The sequence below is a fragment of the Epinephelus lanceolatus genome, chromosome 2, assembly GCF_041903045.1.
Source record: "Epinephelus lanceolatus isolate andai-2023 chromosome 2, ASM4190304v1, whole genome shotgun sequence".
NCBI lineage: Eukaryota > Metazoa > Chordata > Actinopteri > Perciformes > Serranidae > Epinephelus > Epinephelus lanceolatus.
Window position 1 is genome coordinate 3,292,414 of NC_135735.1, and position 21,412 is coordinate 3,313,825.

At 42.6% G+C, this 21,412-nt stretch overlaps 1 protein-coding gene across 1 annotated transcript; it reads right to left on the bottom strand.

Moving 5' to 3' along the window:
• Positions 1 to 1,482: 1,482 nt before the first annotated feature.
• On the bottom strand, positions 1,483 to 15,290 carry gpt2 (glutamic pyruvate transaminase (alanine aminotransferase) 2). The gene is made up of 11 exons (XM_033620236.2): positions 14,823 to 15,290; positions 11,026 to 11,115; positions 10,715 to 10,823; positions 7,847 to 7,980; positions 7,376 to 7,619; positions 7,150 to 7,229; positions 6,718 to 6,854; positions 3,928 to 4,102; positions 3,241 to 3,396; positions 2,586 to 2,698; positions 1,483 to 2,119 (listed from the first exon to the last, which is right to left on the bottom strand). The coding sequence occupies exons 1-11, from the start codon at positions 15,105 to 15,107 to the stop codon at positions 1,981 to 1,983; spliced, it is 1,662 nt and encodes a 553-aa protein (XP_033476127.1). The 5' UTR covers positions 15,108 to 15,290; the 3' UTR covers positions 1,483 to 1,980.
• Positions 15,291 to 21,412: the final 6,122 nt, after the last annotated feature.

Here is a 21,412-nt window from a genome sequence, read left to right on the forward strand (position 1 = left end):
CAGTTTGGGGGCCACAGCTCCCAGTGCTCCCATTACCACTGGCACCACTGTTGCCTTCACTCCCTGCATCTTTTCTAGCTCCTCTTTCAGCACTATTTTTCAAGCTTCTCATGTTCCTTCCTCCTGATGTTGCTGTCATCCATCACCTCTGCCTTCTTCTGTTGTTTGTCCATCAGCACCATGTCTGGTTGGTCAGTCATCACCAGTTTGTCAGCCTGGATCTGGAAGTCCCACAGGATCTTAGCTTGGTCATTCTCAACCACCTTAGGAGGTGTCTTCCATTGTGACCTTGGGACTTCCAGCCCATACTCAGTGCAGATGTTCCTGTACACTATGCCAGTCACTTGGTTATGGCATCCCATGTATGCTCTTCCTGCATCTTACACCCTGCTGTTATGTGCTGAACTGTCTCAGGAGCATCTTCGCACAGCCTGCACCTGGGGTCCTGTCTGCTGTGGTAGACCCCTGCTTCTATTGATCTTATACCAATGTATACCTTGTCTACATTTATTCTAGTATCCCAAAATCTATTCTCATCCAGCCTCTCATCCTAATCTGACCAGTTTACGTTTCTGGCGTGGCATCAGTGCATTTCCATACTACTTATCAATACTCAGTATATTACATTCAGAAGATGTCAGTCCCCCAGTTTGGAGAAGCGACACAGAAGCTAAGGAATGTACTGCTGTGGACAGGGTTAGCAGCAAAACATATTTCAGACACCAGTTTAAGTGTACGCTATATTTAGAATATTTCCCCTGCTTTACCTTTCTGTCAGACACCCTGTTCCAACAGGGGAGCCATTAACAACTTCAGTTACCCATCTATGCTCTGGTCAAAGCCAGACTCCATGCTGCCTCAATCAGTTAGTTAGTCTGTGTTATTGTGTGACTTTGGTGAGTCTGAACTGACACTTTAAAACACCAAAGTCACACAATAAGATGAACTAACCTACAGACTAAGGCAGCAGTGGACGAGCAGCTCCTGTGTTCAGTGATGTCAAATCACTGTTTTTCTCAGTGGAGTCTGGCTTTGAAGAGAGAGTGATGTAACAGCTTCAGTTCTCAGCTGGAGATCAGTCTGACATTGAGGTAAAGTGGTGAAAATATTCTTAATGTAGCATACACTTAAACCAATTTAGATTTTATTAGGTTGCTGAAATGCATTTTGCTGCTGCTCCATCCACAGCTTTCGTGTCGGACCTCTCTGACTGGGGGTGAGCTGTAAGTAATACACCGACTATGGAGAAATATCTCATACAACCCTTCAGTCAATCTTTAACAACAGGTGACTGATATAAGGGGCATTTTGGAAGGCAAAATAATCTGTCTTGCTTAGATCGGAGGCTTTGTTCTGAAAATCACTGCAGTTGAGTTTTTAGTTTCCATAATCTTCATAAAGTCCATTCAGACTGACATCACTGTGATGGAGGCAGAAGTCTCAGAGACAGATATTTAAAATAAAGACAGCAGAGTCACAATATACAGTACACATGTATGTGTGTGTTTAGTGATATGAGTGAACTGATCCTTTAATGTTTTATAAGGCAAGGCAGAAACAAACAAAAAAAAATTACATCTGAAAATCTTTGTAGCTGCACTTTAACAGAGGCATTTAAAGAGGCACACAACTCCTCATACGCCTAATGACAAGCTGATGGGTAAAGTCCTTGGCTAAGCATCACATGGATGTGTGTGGATGGGAAATGGATGTCAGTGGTCGTTCACCACTGAGCTACAGGTCAATGAGAGCATGACAGAAATACTGAGAGTAGCTTAAGATGAGTGTGCGCTTCAGATGCTGCTATACAGTGTGTTTATTGGACATGTTTGGACAGGGAGACGAACCTTTACCTCTTCAAATATCATGTGAGGACAAGGCACAATGTTTCTGTCACACACGGTCTGGAAAACAAGTAAACTTAAAGCGGTATGAACGTTACACGAGCTGTCACACATTAAAGCGTCAGTCTGGCTGCTTTTACGTGTCTCTGTGTTCTTGGGGGACTCTGCTGATCGTAGGTTCCTGTTGTGAATACTCCTCGAGGAATCTGAGGTGGAAGTCCTTCACTTTGCCGAGGAGGACTTTCAGCTTCTCTGGGCTCGGCAGGATGGTCATTCTGAGAGAAACACAGTGAAACAAACATGTAAGACTTTGCTTCACAAAAAAACTGCTCAGGAACGATCTGAGGAACATGACAAAGAACTCAAGGCCTCAATCTGGTTTCCAAGTTCTCCAGATCCCAATCTGATCAAGTTTTTGTGCGGCATACAAGAACCGCAGAGGTCCTGCGTCTGTGCCTCGACAGGTCGGAGCCAAGACCGATCCACGGTGGGAATCTGACCTGTCGAGGTGTGGATACAGGACGTCTGGTGGCGCACTGGTGGAAGTGGATCAATGTGAGTGATTGAAAAATGAAAACACTTAACAATTTATTTCAGGTGGTAATGCATCACATGACATTTTAAATGTAATAATATGACCCAAAATCCTGTTGGTAATGCGTTATATTCTTTACTGCTAAAACATAATCTATTACTGTAATGTATTACCCCCAACACTGATATAAAGTGTTCATGTCTGACCTGAAGTGATATGTTCCGTCCCTCTGGCCAAACCCACTTCCTGGAACAACACAGATTCCAGTTTCCTCCAGCAGCTTCAGACAGTACAGCATGTCAGGAGCCATAGACAGAGTCTGCAGAGACACACACACAGGAACTACACACTTAGCTCAGCCACTCCCGAAATTAAGCTTGTGTTGTAATCAGCTGCTTTGCCTGAGGCCACAGAATAAAGACACGGATACAGCTGGTGTGCAGAGGGCGGCGGCGTCCTTTAAACCTGCCCAAAACTGCTGGAGAAATACGTAGAAATTGTTTGCAGTTGTAGAAAAAAAATTATGCCTGAATGAAATGTGACACAAACGGTCACTGCGATTCTAATTTAAAGAGACAAAACGCTGAGCTAAAACTAAAACACTTTGAGATGCTCTCAACTAATGTTTGACTAGAACTATGAAGGATCAAAATATGAGTAAAAGAAATAAGAATTTTCATCTAAAGACAAACACTACGTCTAAAACAGCTGCCAAAAAGAACACTGTCTTTTAATATAATATATGTTGATGTTTTTCTAACACTACACAATATTGCTTATGAGCACTTCAGTGTGTTTTTGGAAAGAAAAAAAAAAAATCAGTAAACAGAGTTAATTAAAAAAACGTGCACAGTGACAGACCTGAGCTTCCTGGATGGCTCGTGGTGGGATGAAGATCTGAGGGAAGGCATACATGGCTCCTTGGACCGGGTTGCATTTGATCCCAGGTACAGAGTTCAGGATTTCTTCTGTAAGTCTGGCTTTGAGAGCCAGTTCACCCAGGACCGAGCTCTTCTCCTGCACACCAATATAACACATACAACACATTTAACTTTACACAGACAGTGAGTTAACAGCAGTCAGAGGGAGTCATGTAAAACAGGGAGAACACAGGATGTGATTAGCAGAGCAGATATGGATGTGTGCTGGAGCAGAAACAAAAAAAAAAAACATGCAGCTAAATTTGAGTTGGACTTGAATCTTTTTAGGCCTGAGGAAATAAAACTACACAGTCTAAAAATGAATTGTATTCATTACTATTTATAACCAGGTAACCCTCAGACCTCTTAGGTCAATCTCTTAAACGCTTGTGGGGGTCCTGACAGGTTAGGAACACCGACCTTAAGGAGGTCAGCATCCAGCAGCTGGTGTAGTTTGATCCCAGCCTCTAAACTTCCTACTCATTTATTCCTCAAAAGCTATTTATAATCTAATCTATTTATCTAAAATCTATTTATACAAAAACACTTATAGAAATGTTTCTGAGTTGACACTGTAAACACCAACATCTGCACTGAACTGACTGAGAACAACCAGAAACACACACACCTTGATAAACTGAGCGTACGAGGGCTCGTGGTCTTTGGGAGGATTTACAATGACGTCCATTGCTGCCTGTCCGGGGACGGGAGGGCAGAGACGAACAGACAGCAGTTTGACCAGCTGGGCCTTCACCTTTGGATCCATGTTCAACACCTCCATGTAACCTCCACGGAAACCACACCTGAGCAGATGGAACAAAGAGCAGAGCACAGATGATGAGGAAAAGTCCTCAGTCAAGAAAAGGGAACTGCACACGAGGGGTTAGTGTAATAATAAAGACTAACGAGGGTCTTTGTACGCCCTGAGAACCAAAGTACTGTCAAATTCATTCCTGAACGTATACTTCATATACTGCAGCAAACTACGGCCACGTCCACACTAACAGCTGCTCTATTTTTAAACTGTTTTCTAAACAAAAACGATCTCTTTACACACAAGCATGATCGCATAGTTTCAGAATTAATCTCCATCCATGCTAACACACCTGAAACACATATCATGTACACTGGGCATGCTGTACCACAGTAAACAGGAAGTAGATTGTCTGTTCTGTGGCTGGTTGCTTAGTTACAGGAAACACAACAGAGATGCCGAAAAGTAAGACCAGAGATTTCTTTGTTTGGAATGACGACGAGGTGCAACTGTTACTGCAGGTAACTCATGAGTATACAGCAGTCAAGGAGACAGTGAACAGAATGGGAGACATTACAAAACAAATACAGAGACATATTAGAGTGGGATATCCATCACTGGAGGAAGTCATGGAGTCAGGAAAAGAGCACCCACACAAGAAAGATAAAATCACAAAAGGTATGCAGAGCTAGCTGTAAAGTTTTCACTTAAAGGGAAATTCGGTTTATTTCAACCTGTCTCCTATCGTCCTAAATTTGTTTCAAGTGACTAGTGACATAAAAATAATAGTTAGCATGTTAGCCGTTAGCCTAGATACAGCCGGGGCGCATAGTAGCGTCAGACCTGTTAAAACATAAGTGAACGGGCAACCTTCAAGTGCAAAGTTAGTCCACTAAACAAGCTTTTTTTTCCACAAAGACCGCCTCATATCGTTAGGATAAATGTCAGAGAACATATAGAAAACGACATGTAAACGTGTTGTCTTACCTTACTGGTGTGCTGCCATGTTTGTTTACCATCTAGCTCTGCTTTCCAAAGCGCGGCCGAAATATCGCGAGGACAAGCAGCGATCTCATACCATGCCTGAAATCTCGCGAGAACAAGCAGCAACAGCTGGAAGGCAGAACCGGACAGTAGCCTGAAAAGTTCATTCATTTATTTTATGAAAGATTTATAGAATAATGGCTGACTTTTTGCCAGACTTCGACTTTGTGGAGGAGGAATTTGATTTTGCAGAGTTTGATGGCCGCCCTTATTTATTTGAGCCAGAATACACTGATGAAGAGCTTCGTGAAATTGAAGAACGGAGGAGGAGAGAGAGAGAGAGGCGCAACAGGTAGAGGACGAGAGAGGAGGAATGGCTGCTGCAAGGCTGCATAGCTCTGGAGATTGGTGGTGTACCTGTGAATGCTGTGCCCCAGTGCCCACAGAAGAGGAATGCCTCTGTTACAAGGAATGGGACCGGTTGCAGCCTTATTTTCAAGGTCTGGATGTGACCGAGGACGAGACACCTCCACCTGGAGTAGTATCCAGCTGGGCTTTATCTAGAGCTCGCCAGATATATTTCGGCCGCGCTTTGGAAAGCAGAGCTAGATGGTAAACAAACATGGCAGCACACCGGTAAGGTAAGACAACACGTTTACATGTCGTTTTCTATATGTTCTCTGACATTTATCCTAACGATATGAGGCGGTCTTTGTGGAAAAAAAGCTTGTTTAGTGGACTAACTTTGCACTTGAAGGTTGCCCGTTCACTTACGTTTTAACAGGTCTGACGCTACTATGCGCCCCGGCTGTATCTAGGCTAACGGCTAACATGCTAACTATTATTTTTATGTCACTAGTCACTTGAAACAAATTTAGGATGATAGGAGACAGGTTGAAATAAACCAAAATTTCCCTTTAACATGTCGTCACAGTTTCCATCGGTCCACACTGAATCACAGCCACAGAGATTTCAGACTAAGGGGGCGATCACACAGAAATGAGACGCTAGAGACATGGACGCTTCAAAGACACTTGAAACACTGGAAGCGCTTATTCAATGCGCGCTAGCTACTGGCATCTGACGCTCAAAAAGTTGAAAGTATTTTAACTTTTCAGCGTCTACGCGCATCTAAAAAGAAGCGTCTAAAAAGAAGCATCTACAAAAACGCCAGTCTAAAAAGACTCTTGAACACCGGTCAGACGCGCCGTATCATAGGAAAACAATGGTTTTACTGGTGTTGCATTTCTGGCATTTCATCTCGGTGTGATCGCTCCCTAGAATAGGGTCAGCAGCTTTGTCAGGGTTCCCAAAAGCCAGAGTGTTGTGGGTGCTGGGCATAAAGGGAGCAATAATTATAAAACACATCAGTGTGGATGTAACCTGAGTGAGAAACCTGCTGATGGGTGTGGTGGGTGTGGTTAATATTCCCACAGGAGTCTCAGTCATGAAACAGGAGCACAGTGAACTTCTGTGTTAACTGTTTGCAGAGGGAAATTACGTGTATTTTGGTGTTCATCAATATGTTAGTAGCTCTGATCTTTTCAGAAGTAAATCAACACCTGCCTCTGACTGACTGTAGCACCTGTGTAAATCAGGACTGCACATAAATGCCTTTGAAATGTGTAAGTTAGACATGCTCAGAGCTCAGTGTGTGTGTTTGATGCAGAGGACACTCACTCTCCTGTGTAGCCCTTGGAGGTGGAGTGGAAGGAGGCCAGCTCCACATTGTTGAAATACTCGGGGCCCATCTCATAGAGGACCTTCTTAAAGGAGTGGAACTGACAGTCTGACGAGTACACGTTATCCTGATATACCTGTGGAAATACCAGACAGGTTTATAACTAAACTGGTGCAACAAGAAAAATCGGTCCGATCAGCGACACAATCAGACCGTAGAACACAAAGCCTCTGATGTCACTTCTGACTTGTGTCTGAAAGTGAAAGGCTACATTGCAGAAGTGCCCTTGAACTGTCCTGAGACACAGGGACACACAAGCTCTGAAGGGTGTCACATTTAAAGTGAAGGGATAATACTTTTGAAACATAATAAGAAAGTGTATTTCTGATGAACAGTGGTGCTGTGGAGTCTGTGCCAGCAGTGGACGTTACCTCATCAGCCATGACAAACAGGTTCTCCTCGTAGGCGAAGTGCAGCACCTCCTCTATACACTTCTTACTCTGCACCTGACCTGGAGGACCGAGGTTGGGAAACAGGAAGTAAATACCAGGCAGGTATCAGGGTTAAAGCAGCAGTAGAAAACAGAGTGATGGCTCTAACCCTTCATTAAAACTTAAAATAGATGACGTATAACTGTCTGAACAAATGATGTCATACCTGTGGGGTTTCCTGGGTTGATGATACACAGGACTCTGGGCTGGCAGTGCTGTTTGGCTGACAGGTACGCTCGCTGCAACTCTTCAGTATCCAGGGCCCAGCAGTTCTCCTCATCTAGGTAGTAGTTAATGTGCACTGCCTCCAGTTCTGATATGGCTGCAGAGTACAGAGGGTACTGAGGGATGGGGATCATCACACCTGTCCTGGACGTGCCCTCACCTGACACCAGCAGCTTCAGGATGCTCTGGAAACAACACACTTACAATGTGAGTCATCTGTCTGCAGACGCTGATCCCCAAACACTGCGACTTGTCTCCTGAAGAAAACACACGATTCAGTACTGCTCATTTTTCAGTTCCCCAAAACTACATTGAAATCATTCTCCAACTGGAAACCATGTGGGATGCCACAAACACACACACTGCAGTTTACAGCTGAGTGTTTGTCACCAGATAAAAGCGCTGTTCGTACCATGATGCCATCACTGGCCCCTGTGGTGAGGTAGATGTCGTTCCAGTCAGAGGGCACACCCTCGTCTCTGTGTGTGATGTAGTCAGCGATATCCCGACGGATACAATCCACCCCCTGGCTGTTACTGTACGAGCCTGAAAACGCACAACATACAGTACACATGAAATGGTTTTAAAGGAACAGTGTGTGAGATTTAAGGGGATTTAGTGGCGCCTAGGGGTGAGAGCTGCAGATTGCAACCAGCTGAAACTTCTGGTTAGAATTTATTCAGTGTTCTTTGTTCAGGAGGTTTTAACCAGGAGCTGAAATATCCACAGAGATCTCTTCTTCTCCAAAACAAACACACCAGGGGTCTCATTATAAACACTGCGTACACACAACACAAGGTCTGAAAGAGGCATGCGCCACAGACTTGATTGGAGGAACTTTGACCCATGCTTTTTACTGCATGTGGGTGCAGGGTGTAAAGGGAGCTCCTGATTTACACAGGTGCTACAGTCAGTCAGAGGCAGGTGTTGATTTACTTCTGAAAAGATCAGAGCTACTAACATATTGATGAACACCAAAATACACGTAATTTCCTTCTGCAAACAGTTAACACAGAAGTTCACTGTGCTCCTGTTTCATGACTGAGACTCCTGTGGGAATATTAACCACACCCACCACACCCATCAGCAGGTTTCTCACTCAGGTTACATCCACACTGATGTGTTTTATAATTATTGCTCCCTTTACACCCAGCACCCACAACACTCTGGCTTTTGGGAACCCTGACAAAGCTGCTGACCCTATTCTAGGGAGCGATCACACCGAGATGAAATGCCAGAAATGCAACGCCAGTAAAACCATTGTTTTCCTATGATACGGTGCGTCTGACCGGCGTTCAAGCGTCTTTTTAGACTGGCGTTTTTGTAGACGCTTCTTTTTAGATGCGCGTAGACGCTGAAAAGTTAAAATACTTTCAACTTTTTGAGCGTCAGATGCCAGTAGCTAGAAAAACTGAGTTTTTCTGTTTGTTTTGTTTTATTTTAAGTATGCATTTTGTTTTTGTATTTTATTGTATTGTTTCATTGTATTAAGTTTTTATTTTGATTGTACTGTATATATGAGTGTCTGGACCCCAGGAAGAATAGTCTTCACTTTGTGAAGACTAATGGGGATCCATAATAAAAAACATAAAAACATAAAATATGCTTACACTATTTTTGGCTTTTCTCCGTACGTACATTTTTATTCTGGATCCTACGCACTGTAGGGATGCACCGAATAGTCAGTAACTGAATATATTTGGCCGAATATTGCAAAAAAACACACATTCGGTGGAATAAGTGAAAAGCAAGGCCGAATAATAGCGCCGTGTTTTGATAATGCAATCAAACAGCATGCGGTGATGGACGGAGTAAAATGTCGGCAGTGTGGTGATATTTTACTCCGTCCATCACCGCACTCGCATTTGCGACTAAAAATAGTTTTGTGCAGGCAAAATAAATCATTCAGCACGCTGTGCGAGTACAGATTTCAACCAGCAGCAGAAACGAAACGGCGAATCCCACTGGTTGTGGGTTGAACGGGGGTCACAGACACGGACAGGAATACGTATTCCTGTCAAATACGGCGGCGCATGATAACGGCTTACTGGTGACGGAGAAGTCCGGCTCCAGGTGAATAACTTGTTGTCATGACTGCCCAAAAGTACCTGAACAGCCGAGCCATGGCGGCACACAGTATGTGGCGTATCAGAGGAGAAAAGAGCTGTTCACATTTCTCTCTTTCAGTCTTTCAGTGTCAGGTAACAATCCACAAACCTCACCGCACTTTAGGGACTGTTCATTACTTACGGAGGGACTGTCAGGGGAGGAGGGTGGCTGGTTGATTTTTATTTCATTTATTTATTTTATTTTGATCCACCCTATGTTAATCAGTTATTGATGCTGTTTTTGAAGTATGAATAAGTCAATAAGTAATTTATTCCATTGAAATATCATTGATGTATTATAGAAAAGTGATTTATCTTTTTATAAATGACAGAAGGCACATCTGCCTCATTTTCGCTGTGGTATCGTGATACTACTCAGAACCGTGATACTTTCACTGGTATCGTACAGTGGGTCCCAATTTTGGTACCGTGACAACACTAATCTGGAGGGTTCATCTGCAAAAACTAATGAAAAACTAAAAAACGGCACTCGGTATTCGGCCAAGCGTTTAATATTATTCGGCTTCGGCCACAAATTTTCATTTCGGTGCATCCCTAACGCACTGTTTTATAAATGAGACCCCAGCTGATTTAATCCAGTAAAACACTGAATAAAACAGTTTCACGTTACACATCTGTGTTTCTGTGACACCGTTTGGTTTGTCAATGATGGGCTGCTAGACCAGCACCTGCTAATGTGTGATCACCTTATTTCTCTGATCACGTAAAATCCAGACATTCAGGAGGTTTTACTGGGAGCAGAATGATTTTCACGTTACAAATCAAAGTAGCTGATAGCAGTAAGCGGCTAACTCAAAGAAGAACAGCTGTTTAAAATGTTTACAAATTGGGAAAACAACGAGGTCCAGGAGCTCTTTACCCTCCGAGCAGAGGACGAGGGCAGCCGTCATATAACAGAGATGCTTAATGATTGTTAGTGACACATTATGTAATTGTTATTGTTTGTAAAATGCTGTCAACACGTCTGTGTTACGTCACGTCTGTCACAATTCTTTTGATCCCTGGATGCTGGCATGGTGTCTAAAATCACACCCTGAGGAGGAATGATGCTGCCATCATTTGGCTCTGGGTAAAAATAGAAAGGCAGCGCAAAGGACGGACTTTGTAGGTCACTCTGAATCTCTTCCTGCCCAATCCCTCCATGCACTCACCCAGGCTCTGTCCTCCACAGTCCTGCAGGATGCGCTGGGCTCGTTGCTTGGCGTCATCAGGGAGAGCTGGACTGTCCAACAGTTCAGGGAAACAACACAGAGCCACCACCTGCACAGAGGAGGAGTGAAAACAGATTTAACACACAGATGACAAGAAGAGACGTCACAGTGTTGGATGTTCATGTTTAACGGGATCAGAGTTTCAAATAATGGAGTGAATGTGTGTGAGAGGCATCACTGTGGGCAGAAACCTCAGGCTGCAGACCAAGAACGGTATCAGGAGTCATGTCCGCCCACCTGACAGCACTCACCTGACGGAGGAAAGTGATTGGCTGCTGTCCCATGGCATGGGCGTCACCTATGTTGGCTTTGATGACCTCAGTGAAGGACTGTTTCACTCCCTAGAGAGAAAAAAGAAAAGGTTATCATATCAGCCTCCACCAGGGGTCGTGACCTGTGGCTCCAGAGTCACATGACCCTTCAGTGGCTTTAACAAAATATTACCAGTATATGGAAATGAAAAACTGTATCATTTTAACATTTTAATTTTCAGTTATCATGTCTGGGCGATTTTCATCTAAATTTTGCTGAACCTTAATATCAGTGGCTCGTCACGAGTCTCATCAGTGAGGCTAGTTACAGATTCCAAATCCAAAAAAGGAAAAGTCTCAGAGGGAAACAGAGAGTTTTATAATGTTAACAGATTCTTTTGCGCTCACCTCCAAAGCTGCAAAGTAAAATGAGGCTTCAGATAATAAATCAATCATAAATCATTCATTAGTAGCTGTTGGCTCGTCTATCGTGTGACGGTGAGACAGCGCCTGGGTGTGTTTATAAAAATGCAGCGTGACATTATCAACACGTCACACAGCAGATGTGAGGCGGAGCTGGTGATGTTCATATGAGTCAGCTGTTTGTCTCTGTGAGTACAGACTGTAGTTTATACACAGTAACACTGGGCTTCATCATCATCATCCTCTGTCTCACTGTTAACGTTACATTTAATACTGATTAAAGTGATTTTACTTTCACATCCCTGTATCTATGATGTTCACCTGTAGTGTAGGGTTATATGAGGGCGGGGCCAGTGAGGGTCGACCTGATGTCGGCAGGTACGATGAGTCACACCTGTTCTTTGTGTTTGCTGTGTTAATAGTGATGTCAGTTTGATTTGGTTCGGTCAGAGCTGTGGAATATTACATCAGCCATATTTTCTCACATCATCTGAGCCTGTCTCACCCTCAGGTGTTTATCATCTACAGGTTACACACTTGTTTTTAAAACACAAAAATGTGAAATTATCGGTTATGTTAACGGTTTAAAAAATCTATACCCGTCCCTAATATTTGAGTCATGATCAGAGATGCACCGATCCAGCTGTTTCAGTTTCGATACTGATCCGATACCATGGCTGACCTAAAAAGCTATATACCTTTACATGTAGAACAGAAAAGACTAGAGGCATCAGGCATTGATGACTACACAGATTAATGCAATGATGACCTATTTATCTTTAACAAAAATAAACAATTGTGCAACAGCAGTTGAAATAGTGTGAAATACCTCCACACAGCAGATTCTCTCCTTCGCTCCATGACGTATGACGAAGCTCGCGTCGCAATAGATTTAAAGGGAAAGGATCGCCTCAGGTACAGGTTGCATTTTCCGAAACCCGTTCCATCTATTTTGATGATATCGGGGCTGAGATTCGATCCAGATATCGGATCAGTGTATCCCTAGTCATAACACACCTTACAGACGTGTCAAACATACAGCCTGTGGGCCAGAACCGGCCCGCCAAAGGGTCCAATCCGGCCCACGAGATGACTAAACTAATGCCTCGTTTTAACTTCGATGTGTACAGAGACGAGACAAAAAGAAGTCCATTAATTCCTATGGGAATCTCTGTGATATCTGATGTGCCTGAGAAACTCCTCCCCTCTCTAATATTTTGGTCCCGGATTTGCCTCAAGTACGTTTAAAAAATTGGACTTTTCCGGTTAGCTAACAGGCTACTTCCATCAGTTTCCTGTGTTGACTGTCAGGTGAGTTTTTATAATTAAAAATAACTTGTTAATCTAGTTTTAACACACTGTAAACCTGAGTAATGTTATTCTGCAAAAATATAATTTTACAATATGTACGGTCAGATCGTCATTTTGAATCGTTCTGTGCAGGTGGTGGCTCTGTGTTGTTTCCCTGAACTGTTGGACAGTCCGGCTCTCCCTAGCCCCTTTTACACTGCCAGATTTCCCGCGAATGTTGGACCGTTTTGCCGGCAAGCTGTGAGTATTTAGACACACAGAGCCGGATTGGTGAGTTGATCCGAGGTGCCCAATTTTCTGCCTCGTAGGGTAGACATATTGGGGGAACCCTTTAAGTTTAAAAAAGACTGAAGCGGCCTTCTGCAACAGGAGGGGCTGTTGATGACTTGTGGGAGGAGCTTTTGATGACGCCGCATGTGCGAGCCACTGGAGGTGGATAAACAGGAAACAGCTGATAGAAGGAATTAGCGAGCAGCTAGTAGCAAGAGGGAAACACAAACCTGACAGACACTGTAAAGATGAGCAACTGGGGAGACAAGGAATTGCGCGCCCTCCTTGTCCTCGCAAACGAAGAGGCCATTAACCATCAGATGACGGGGACGGTGAAGAACGGGCCGACTTACGAGAGAATCGCTCCCATGTCACTGTTTACGTCACGCGCTGAGCTACACGTTTTGTTAAAAAGGCACATTCTGTATAAACAAAAGTAGGCAGGCGGCATTTTGCTGCACTCCTCAATTTTTTTTTTATACTGCCAATGCTGAAAAAAGACTGATTGGGCTTTCCTGCAAATTTGCACAATTCCTATTTAAAAAGGGCTCCTGATGACGCCAAGCAACGAGCCCAGCGCATCCTCCAGGACTGTGGAGGACAGAGCCGGGGTGAGTGCCTGGAGGGATTGGGCCTACTGGGCACAGGGGCCCCTCCTGGCCCTTACCAGGACGACGTCATTAAAATTAACACGCACTGATGTTCAGACGTTCATTGGTCTTTAATTAAATACTTCACAAAACACGCCACAAACCTGACAGACCAACATATTCATTTATACTTTGCCGTACAATATTGATCCTGTTTTTGTTCCGGTAATGTTCCAAGTGAATATTCCAAACTACTGGATGGCAAAAAATAAAGTTTCTATCCATCCATAAAGAAATAAATGTCCTTGTGTTGGACGCTAGAGACATCATCTGTGTATTAACGAGTCTACAGACACCTGCTGTCACATACGTAAGTGGTAACGAGGTGTAAGAGCTGCAAGGTTTTAGGAGCAAGTTTGAGTAGCTGCTTCAGACGCCCCTCCACCCTGACCTGAATATAGCTCTCTGAAAAAATCTCTAAATTCTTACAGATATTAAATATAATGCAGAATATTGTCAACCAGCAGCTTCAGTGCAAAAGAATCTATCAAATTATATCTTAAAACAATACTGGTGGAGCCCTACTGTTGATGACTGAGAAGATAACTGACTGAACGTGGGAAAACTGAGACATATAGTTGAAACTACATTTATTTTGAACACATCTCAGGTTGTTCATGTGTTTTATGACAGGGTGAATGTTTACAGAGTGCACTTGTTTACATGGAAAGAAAAGGGGAAACATTAGAGTTGCTGTTATTTATAGGTTATTATGCAATGGTTTTATTGGTCTGGCCCACTGCAGATCAAGTTGAGCTGCGTGTGACCCATGAACTTAACTGAGTGTGACGTCACAGTTACAGAGGCTGCTGTGTGCAGGTATAAATACAAGTGTGTGTTGAGGTTGTGGCTCACCCTCTGGTGTGTCTGGGTCACAGAGAGTTTGTAAACCAGTGCCTTAAACTGTGTGTAACTGGTCTAATATAATGTGCAGTGTGCGGCTGGTACCCAGCAGCCAGTGTGTGCAGGCTGAGGATGATGCAACCTCTCTGTGGGTCTGTTGTCATGATGACGCGCTGCAGCATCGTCATAAACACAGATCATTAAACCAACTAGTTTTAATAATAAATAACTATCTGTCCCCGTTATCCGCCGTCACACGGACGGTACCCGGTACCCGGTACCCGGTGTGTCCCCACTGACCTGCTGCAGCTCCTTCTCGATGTCCCCCGCCTTGATGACGATGGGTCCTCTCACAGCGTACTCCACCGCCTTCACCTGCGGGTTCAGGGTCGCCATGGTCAGGGTCTTCTCCTTCAGGCGGGCCTGGTCCCGGGTCTCCACGGTCGCCTCCGCGGTGCTGAACCGCTTCAGTCCGACCTGCCCGGCGGGGCCCTGCGACTTGAACCGGGCATGCTGCCGTAGAGAGGAGCTAACGGAGGCGGTGACGGGCGGAGAGCGGAGCACCAACTGTTTGAGACAAAGCATGTTTCCTCAAGAGCCGCTGCACCGGACACGAACCGAATAATACACCGTTAATATTTACAGCAGCCTGAACCAACGGTTGGAGCCATGACGGGAGGAGAGAAGAAGAAGAAGAAGAAGGAGGAGGAGGAGGCTGCTTCTGCTGCCTGTGTGTGTGTGTGCGTGTGTGTCTACACCCAGATTAACACTGATACGACACACTCATCCTCCCATTTCAACGTCGACCGCCATCTTTTTTTCAAGAAACTTTATTGAGCGGTTAATGTGGCACAAAATAAATAAATGAATAAATAAATGAAAACAATGATTAAAAAAGAACACTGACAAAAATAAAAACTCGAAAATTCTGTAAGACGAATATTATGTAGTGTTATGTCAGTGTTCTTTAAAAAGAAAAAAATATATATACATATATATCAAATAAAACAAAAATTATTTTTTTAAAAAAAAAAGAACACTGACAATAATGATAATAATGTAAATATATACCTATACCTATAGACCTATATGAATTCAATAAATTTAAATAAAATATTTGATAAATAAAAAAAGAAAAGCTTGTGAAAATATCAATATCATAATAATAATACACATAGGCCTGTGATAATTTTGTATAAATGATCCAATACCTCTGAAATCTTTTCAGTTTCATTCTGTTCTTGCTTTGTTTTGATCTCCACCTCCCTTCACTTGTATTTTGAGTGTAATTCATTTACCAAAAGAGACAAAGCAGACAATAGATAAAGTAAAGATGAATTTTTTTAATTTCTTTTATTTATTTATTTAAAAAAAGAAAGTAAAAGAAAAGACATATAAAATAAATCATACGTGTTATAGTTTCTCAAAAAACAAAACCAATGTTCAAATCAATAAACAACTTTTGCTCAAAAAGGAGCAGGGGCCTATTGCACAAAACTAGGATAAGGGATTAAGCCGGGATATCTTGGTTATTCTGGCTCAACTTATCCATGTTGCACAAAAGCGGGATAGTGGACAGTGGGATATGTTATGATATAAGTTACCATGGAGATTTATTCTGTGGAGCTAGCCTGCTCCAGACCAGGCTAAGTTCCAGGATCTATTTAATCTCATCCCTTATCTCAGTCAGCAGTCACCACAAACAGAAACCAATAGTTATTCCACTGCCCACTGCACATTGTTATCACATTCAACCAGACCCACTGTCATTATTTAAACATTTGTGATCATTAATTGCAATCATTTTAGATAAATGATGATTTTAGATGATTTTGCAATCATTAGATAATTTACAGTTTTCCATAGACTATATATAAAATACACATCCCATATAAATATAAATACACATCAAAGAGTAACATGATGTTCCTTTATTGAATAAGGATAAATCAAAGCAAGTAAACCATCAGCTCCTTTCAAAACTGAAGTCACACTGTGACTCTACAAGATAGAAAGCACGGAATCAAAGCACATTATACAACACAAGAATAAATACACATTCAAAGGTCTGTATATGATACACCCCGCATGTCTGCACACTGAAATAAATGCAGGACAAAACCATACACAAAAAATGAACAGACAAATGAATGGATGCAGTAGCCTCCCTGCAAGCTTACACAGTATACAGCACAAACAACATAAGAGGCCAAATCAATTTACATTGAATAAAAAAACACAAATTCCTCCGCCACTGCAGGCCATATTTAACTTAAATTTAAAGCATGCATGTTAACTAAAATAATTTAACACATATTGGTCCCTGACCAGCCGACCACTGTCGTCATCAGGGAAGATGGCAGGATTGTCCCAGTCCATGTGTGATGGGGGCCCTCTCCTTCCTCAGGCAGGCCACATTGTGGAGGACAGCACAGGCCATAGTGATGTCACATACCCTTAAAGGGCTGACCCTTAAAGGCTGGCTAAGACAGTGAAAGCGTGCCTTCAGGAGGCCAAAGGTCACTTCGATCCTGGCCCTTGTCCTGGCATGGGCATGATTATAGGCCCGCTGTGCTTCCTGAGGGTCTGTGTATGGTGTGAGGAGAAAAGGCTGGCAGGCATACCCCCTGTCCCCCAGCAACACACCAGAGAATTCACCTGTCAATACAAAATGTCATCATCACAACCTCATAAATAGAGTGACATTCTTGACACAGCCATGATGTAAAAAGCGGTTATTAACAGAGGTTGTGTGGCTCACCTTGTGATAGGCGCTGATAGATTCCAGAGGTCTGAAAGACTCGGGAGTCATGGACCGGGCCGGGCCACTTTGCCACAACATTGCTGATCAAATAGTCAGCATTGCAGACCATCTGAAATGATAAGATGAAGACTATTAAACCAATCAATGCACATCACAAGCAATGCACAGTGTTCATTATTCAACAATATCAAAACGTAATGTTCACCTGAACATTAATGCTGTGAAAGGATTTCCTATTCACAAAATCGGGGGATTATATATATACACACATATATATATATATTCTATATATATTCTTATGATCAATCAGCATACACATGGAGCATGAGGAGCAAACATAAGATAAGATAAGATAAGATAAGAGGAACTTTATTTATCCCAAAGGGAAATTCAATTACGTCAGTGAGCTCATGTATTTATCAAAGAGTTAAACAGTCTGATGGAGTTACATTTACACAATTTCACATGTGCAGTCAATTTCAGTTACAATTTCAACTGATTCATAATCAGAGTACAGCTACGTTTTCGGAGATGTTCATTAACTATTTGGATTGTAACTGTGATGTTTCAGCGGAGCAGTGAGTGTGTATTTGTGCACTACTTACGCATTCAGGCCGTCTGCAACTTTGCCACGCTTTCTCTCGTTGTTTTATTGCTGTGGCGGTGTTGCCTTTCTTTATGATTTGATCCTTTACCTCTTCGTAAGCCTCCATGAGGATTTCTGCCTCCGACGGGGTAAAGTACGCCGCTCTCGTTGCCATGGTGAATCGGTGAATCTGTGATCAATGGCGGGGACTATTTGAGTATTTGAGGAAGCTGCGTGCGCGCACTGATCCAGGATTGGTTTCACCTGGCTTGATGAATCCGTGTCTGCTCATCCTGGCTTGGTCTTTGTGCAACCAATTAAGCCTGGAAGGCTCTTGTTTTGGATTCGTTGAACCCAGCTCAGTCATTTATCCTGGATGTCTGAATCCTACTTCTGTGCAACGGGCCCCAGGAGGAAGCCAAGCTTTTCAGTTCCCACCCCTTATTCACCGCTCCATCACTACATATTCAAAACAAAACAAAAAACCAAATACAAAACAACAAAGTCAACGGACTCACTCTTAGTTTTATAATACTAAAAATAAAACAAAACAAACAACAACAAAAAAGAAGAAAACAAACAAATACAAAACAACAAAATCAACTCTCTCTTAGGTTTATAATCACCTATCCCTATGTAATCAAAATAATATTCCACTCTCCACCCTACTTTTCCTCATCCTCATAGTTTTTTAGAAACATGTTTTTGTATAATTTTTTAAAGTTTTATGTTTGTGCTGTTTTTGAGCTCCTTCTCCAGACCATTCCACAATTTCACCCCACAGACTGTTATGCACATACTTTTCAGAGTTGTTTGTTGACTTTAATTCTCTTAAAATTAAATTCCCCTCTCAAATTATACCCACCCTGCCTTTCCCTAAATATCTTTTGCATTTCACCAGGAAGTAGGTTATGTCTTGCTTTGTATATGACTTGTGCAGTCTTATGTTTAACTATATCGGTGAATTTCAAAGTGTGTGTCTTTATGAATAATGAATTTGTATGCTCAAGATATCCAGTTTTATTGATGATTCTTTTTTTTTTAAAAAAAAGATTATTTTTTCGGGCTTTTATGCCTTTAATGTATAGGACAGAGTGAAATGGGGTGACACGCAGTACTAAATGGTTGCAAGCTGGACTCGAGCCTACAACCATTGCGTCGAGGCATCGCCTCTGTACATGGGGCACCGGCACTATCCACTTACGCTACCGACGCCCCCTTTATTGATGATTCTTATTGATCTTTTCTGTAATGTGCATAACGGCTGTAGGTTGGATTTGTAGTTATCACCCCATATTTCTACGCAGTAGCTCAGATATGGTAGAATGAGTGCATTATACAGAGTATGTAGTGATTTATAGTCCAGAATGTGTCTTGATTTCCCCAAAATTGCAGTGGTCTATTTTTGTTTTGACATGTTTAATATGTGGTTTCCACATATTAAACATACCACATATATGGTTTTTTGAATTTGACTGATAACATGGGCATTATCATCATTTTAAATTTTCTATCAATGTCACAATAATATCAATATTGTGAATTCTTTCAAAATGATCATTAGATCATGTAGGGAAAAAAAATTAAATTAAATTAAAATATATACATATACAGTACAGGCCAAAAGTTTGGACACACCTTCTCATTCAATGCGTTTTCTTTATTTTCATGACTATTTACATTGTAGATTCTCACTGAAGGCATCAAAACTATGAATGAACACATGTGGAGTTATGTACTTAACAAAAAAACGGTGAAATAACTGAAAACATGTTTTATATTCTAGTTTCTTCAAAATAGCCACCCTTTGCTCTGATTACTGCTTTGCACACTCTTGGCATTCTCTCCATGAGCTTCAAGAGGTAGTCACCTGAAATGGTTTCCACTTCACAGGTGTGCCTTATCAGGGTTAATTAGTGGAATTTCTTGCTTTATCAATGGGGTTGGGACCATCAGTTGTGTTGTGCAGAATTCAGGTTAATACACAGCCGACAGCCCTATTGGACAACTGTTAAAATTCATATTATGGCAAGAACCAATCAGCTAACTAAAGAAAAACGAGTGGCCATCATTACTTTAAGAAATGAAGGTCAGTCAGTCCGGAAAATTGCAAAAACTTTAAATGTGTCCCCAAGTGGAGTCGCAAAAACCATCAAGCGCTACAACGAAACTGGCACACATGAGGACCGACCCAGGAAAGGAAGACCAAGAGTCACCTCTGCTTCTGAGGATAAGTTCATCCGAGTCACCAGCCTCAGAAATGGCAAGTTAACAGCAGCTCAGATCAGAGACCAGATGAATGCCACACAGAGTTCTAGCAGCAGACCCATCTCTAGAACAACTGTTAAGAGGAGACTGCGCCAATCAGGCCTTCATGGTCAAATAGCTGCTAGGAAACCACTGCTAAGGAGAGGCAACAAGCAGAAGAGATTTGTTTGGGCCAAGAAACACAAGGAATGGACATTAGACCAGTGGAAATCTGTGCTTTGGTCTGATGAGTCCAAATTTGAGATCTTTGGTTCCAACCGCCATGTCTTTGTGAGACGCAGAAAAGGTGAACGGATGGATTCCACATGCCTGGTTCCCACTGTGAAGCATGGAGGAGGAGGTGTGATGGTGTGGGGGTGTTTTGCTGGTGACACTGTTGGGGATTTATTCAAAATTGAAGGCACACTGAACCAGCATGGCTACCACAGCATCCTGCAGCGACATGCCATCCCATCCGGTTTGCGTTTAGTTGGACGATCATTTATTTTTCAACAGGACAATGACCCCAAACACACCTCCAGGCTGTGTAAGGGCTATTTGACCAAGAAGGAGAGTGATGGAGTGCTGCGGCAGATGACCTGGCCTCCACAGTCACCGGACCTGAACCCAATTGAGATGGTTTGGGGTGAGCTGGACCGCAGAGTGAAGGCAAAGGGGCCAACAAGTGCTAAACACCTCTGGGAACTCCTTCAAGACTGTTGGAAAACCATTTCAGGTGACTACCTCTTGAAGCTCATGGAGAGAATGCCAAGAGTGTGCAAAGCAGTAATCAGAGCAAAGGGTGGCTATTTTGAAGAAACTAGAATATAAAACATGTTTTCAGTTATTTCACCGTTTTTTGTTAAGTACATAACTCCACATGTGTTCATTCATAGTTTTGATGCCTTCAATGAGAATCTACAATGTAAATAGTCATGAAAATAAAGAAAACGCATTGAATGAGAAGGTGTGTCCAAACTTTTGGCCTGTACTGTATATCTCAGAACTGCCTAATTCTTGGTGTCAGATTCAACAAGGTGCTGGAAACATTCCTCAGAGAGTTTGGTCCATATTGACATGATGACATCACACAGTTGATCCATGATGAGAATCTCCCGTTCCAGTACATCCCAAAGGTGCTCTATTGGACTGAGATCTGGTGACTGTGGAGGCCATTGGAGTACAGTGAACTCATTGTCATGTTTGAGATGATGTGAGCTTTGTGACATGGTGCGTTATCCTGCTGGAAGTAGCCATCAGAAGATGGGTACACTGTGGTCATAAAGGGATGGA

What these genes read in the sequence shown, in the direction of transcription:
- gpt2 (XM_033620236.2), bottom strand. Translation starts at nt 15,107, where the DNA reads ATGCTTTGTCTCAAACAGTTGGTGCTCCGCTCTCCGCCCGTCACCGCC. An exon ending in TCCAAGGGCTACACAGGAGA is followed by an intron (nt 4,103 to 6,717) that starts GTGAGTGTCCTC and finishes CCATCTGCTCAG; the next exon opens with GTGTGGTTTCCGTGGAGGTT. An exon ending in GAGCCATCCAGGAAGCTCAG is followed by an intron (nt 2,699 to 3,240) that starts GTCTGTCACTGT and finishes GTGTCTCTGCAG; the next exon opens with ACTCTGTCTATGGCTCCTGA.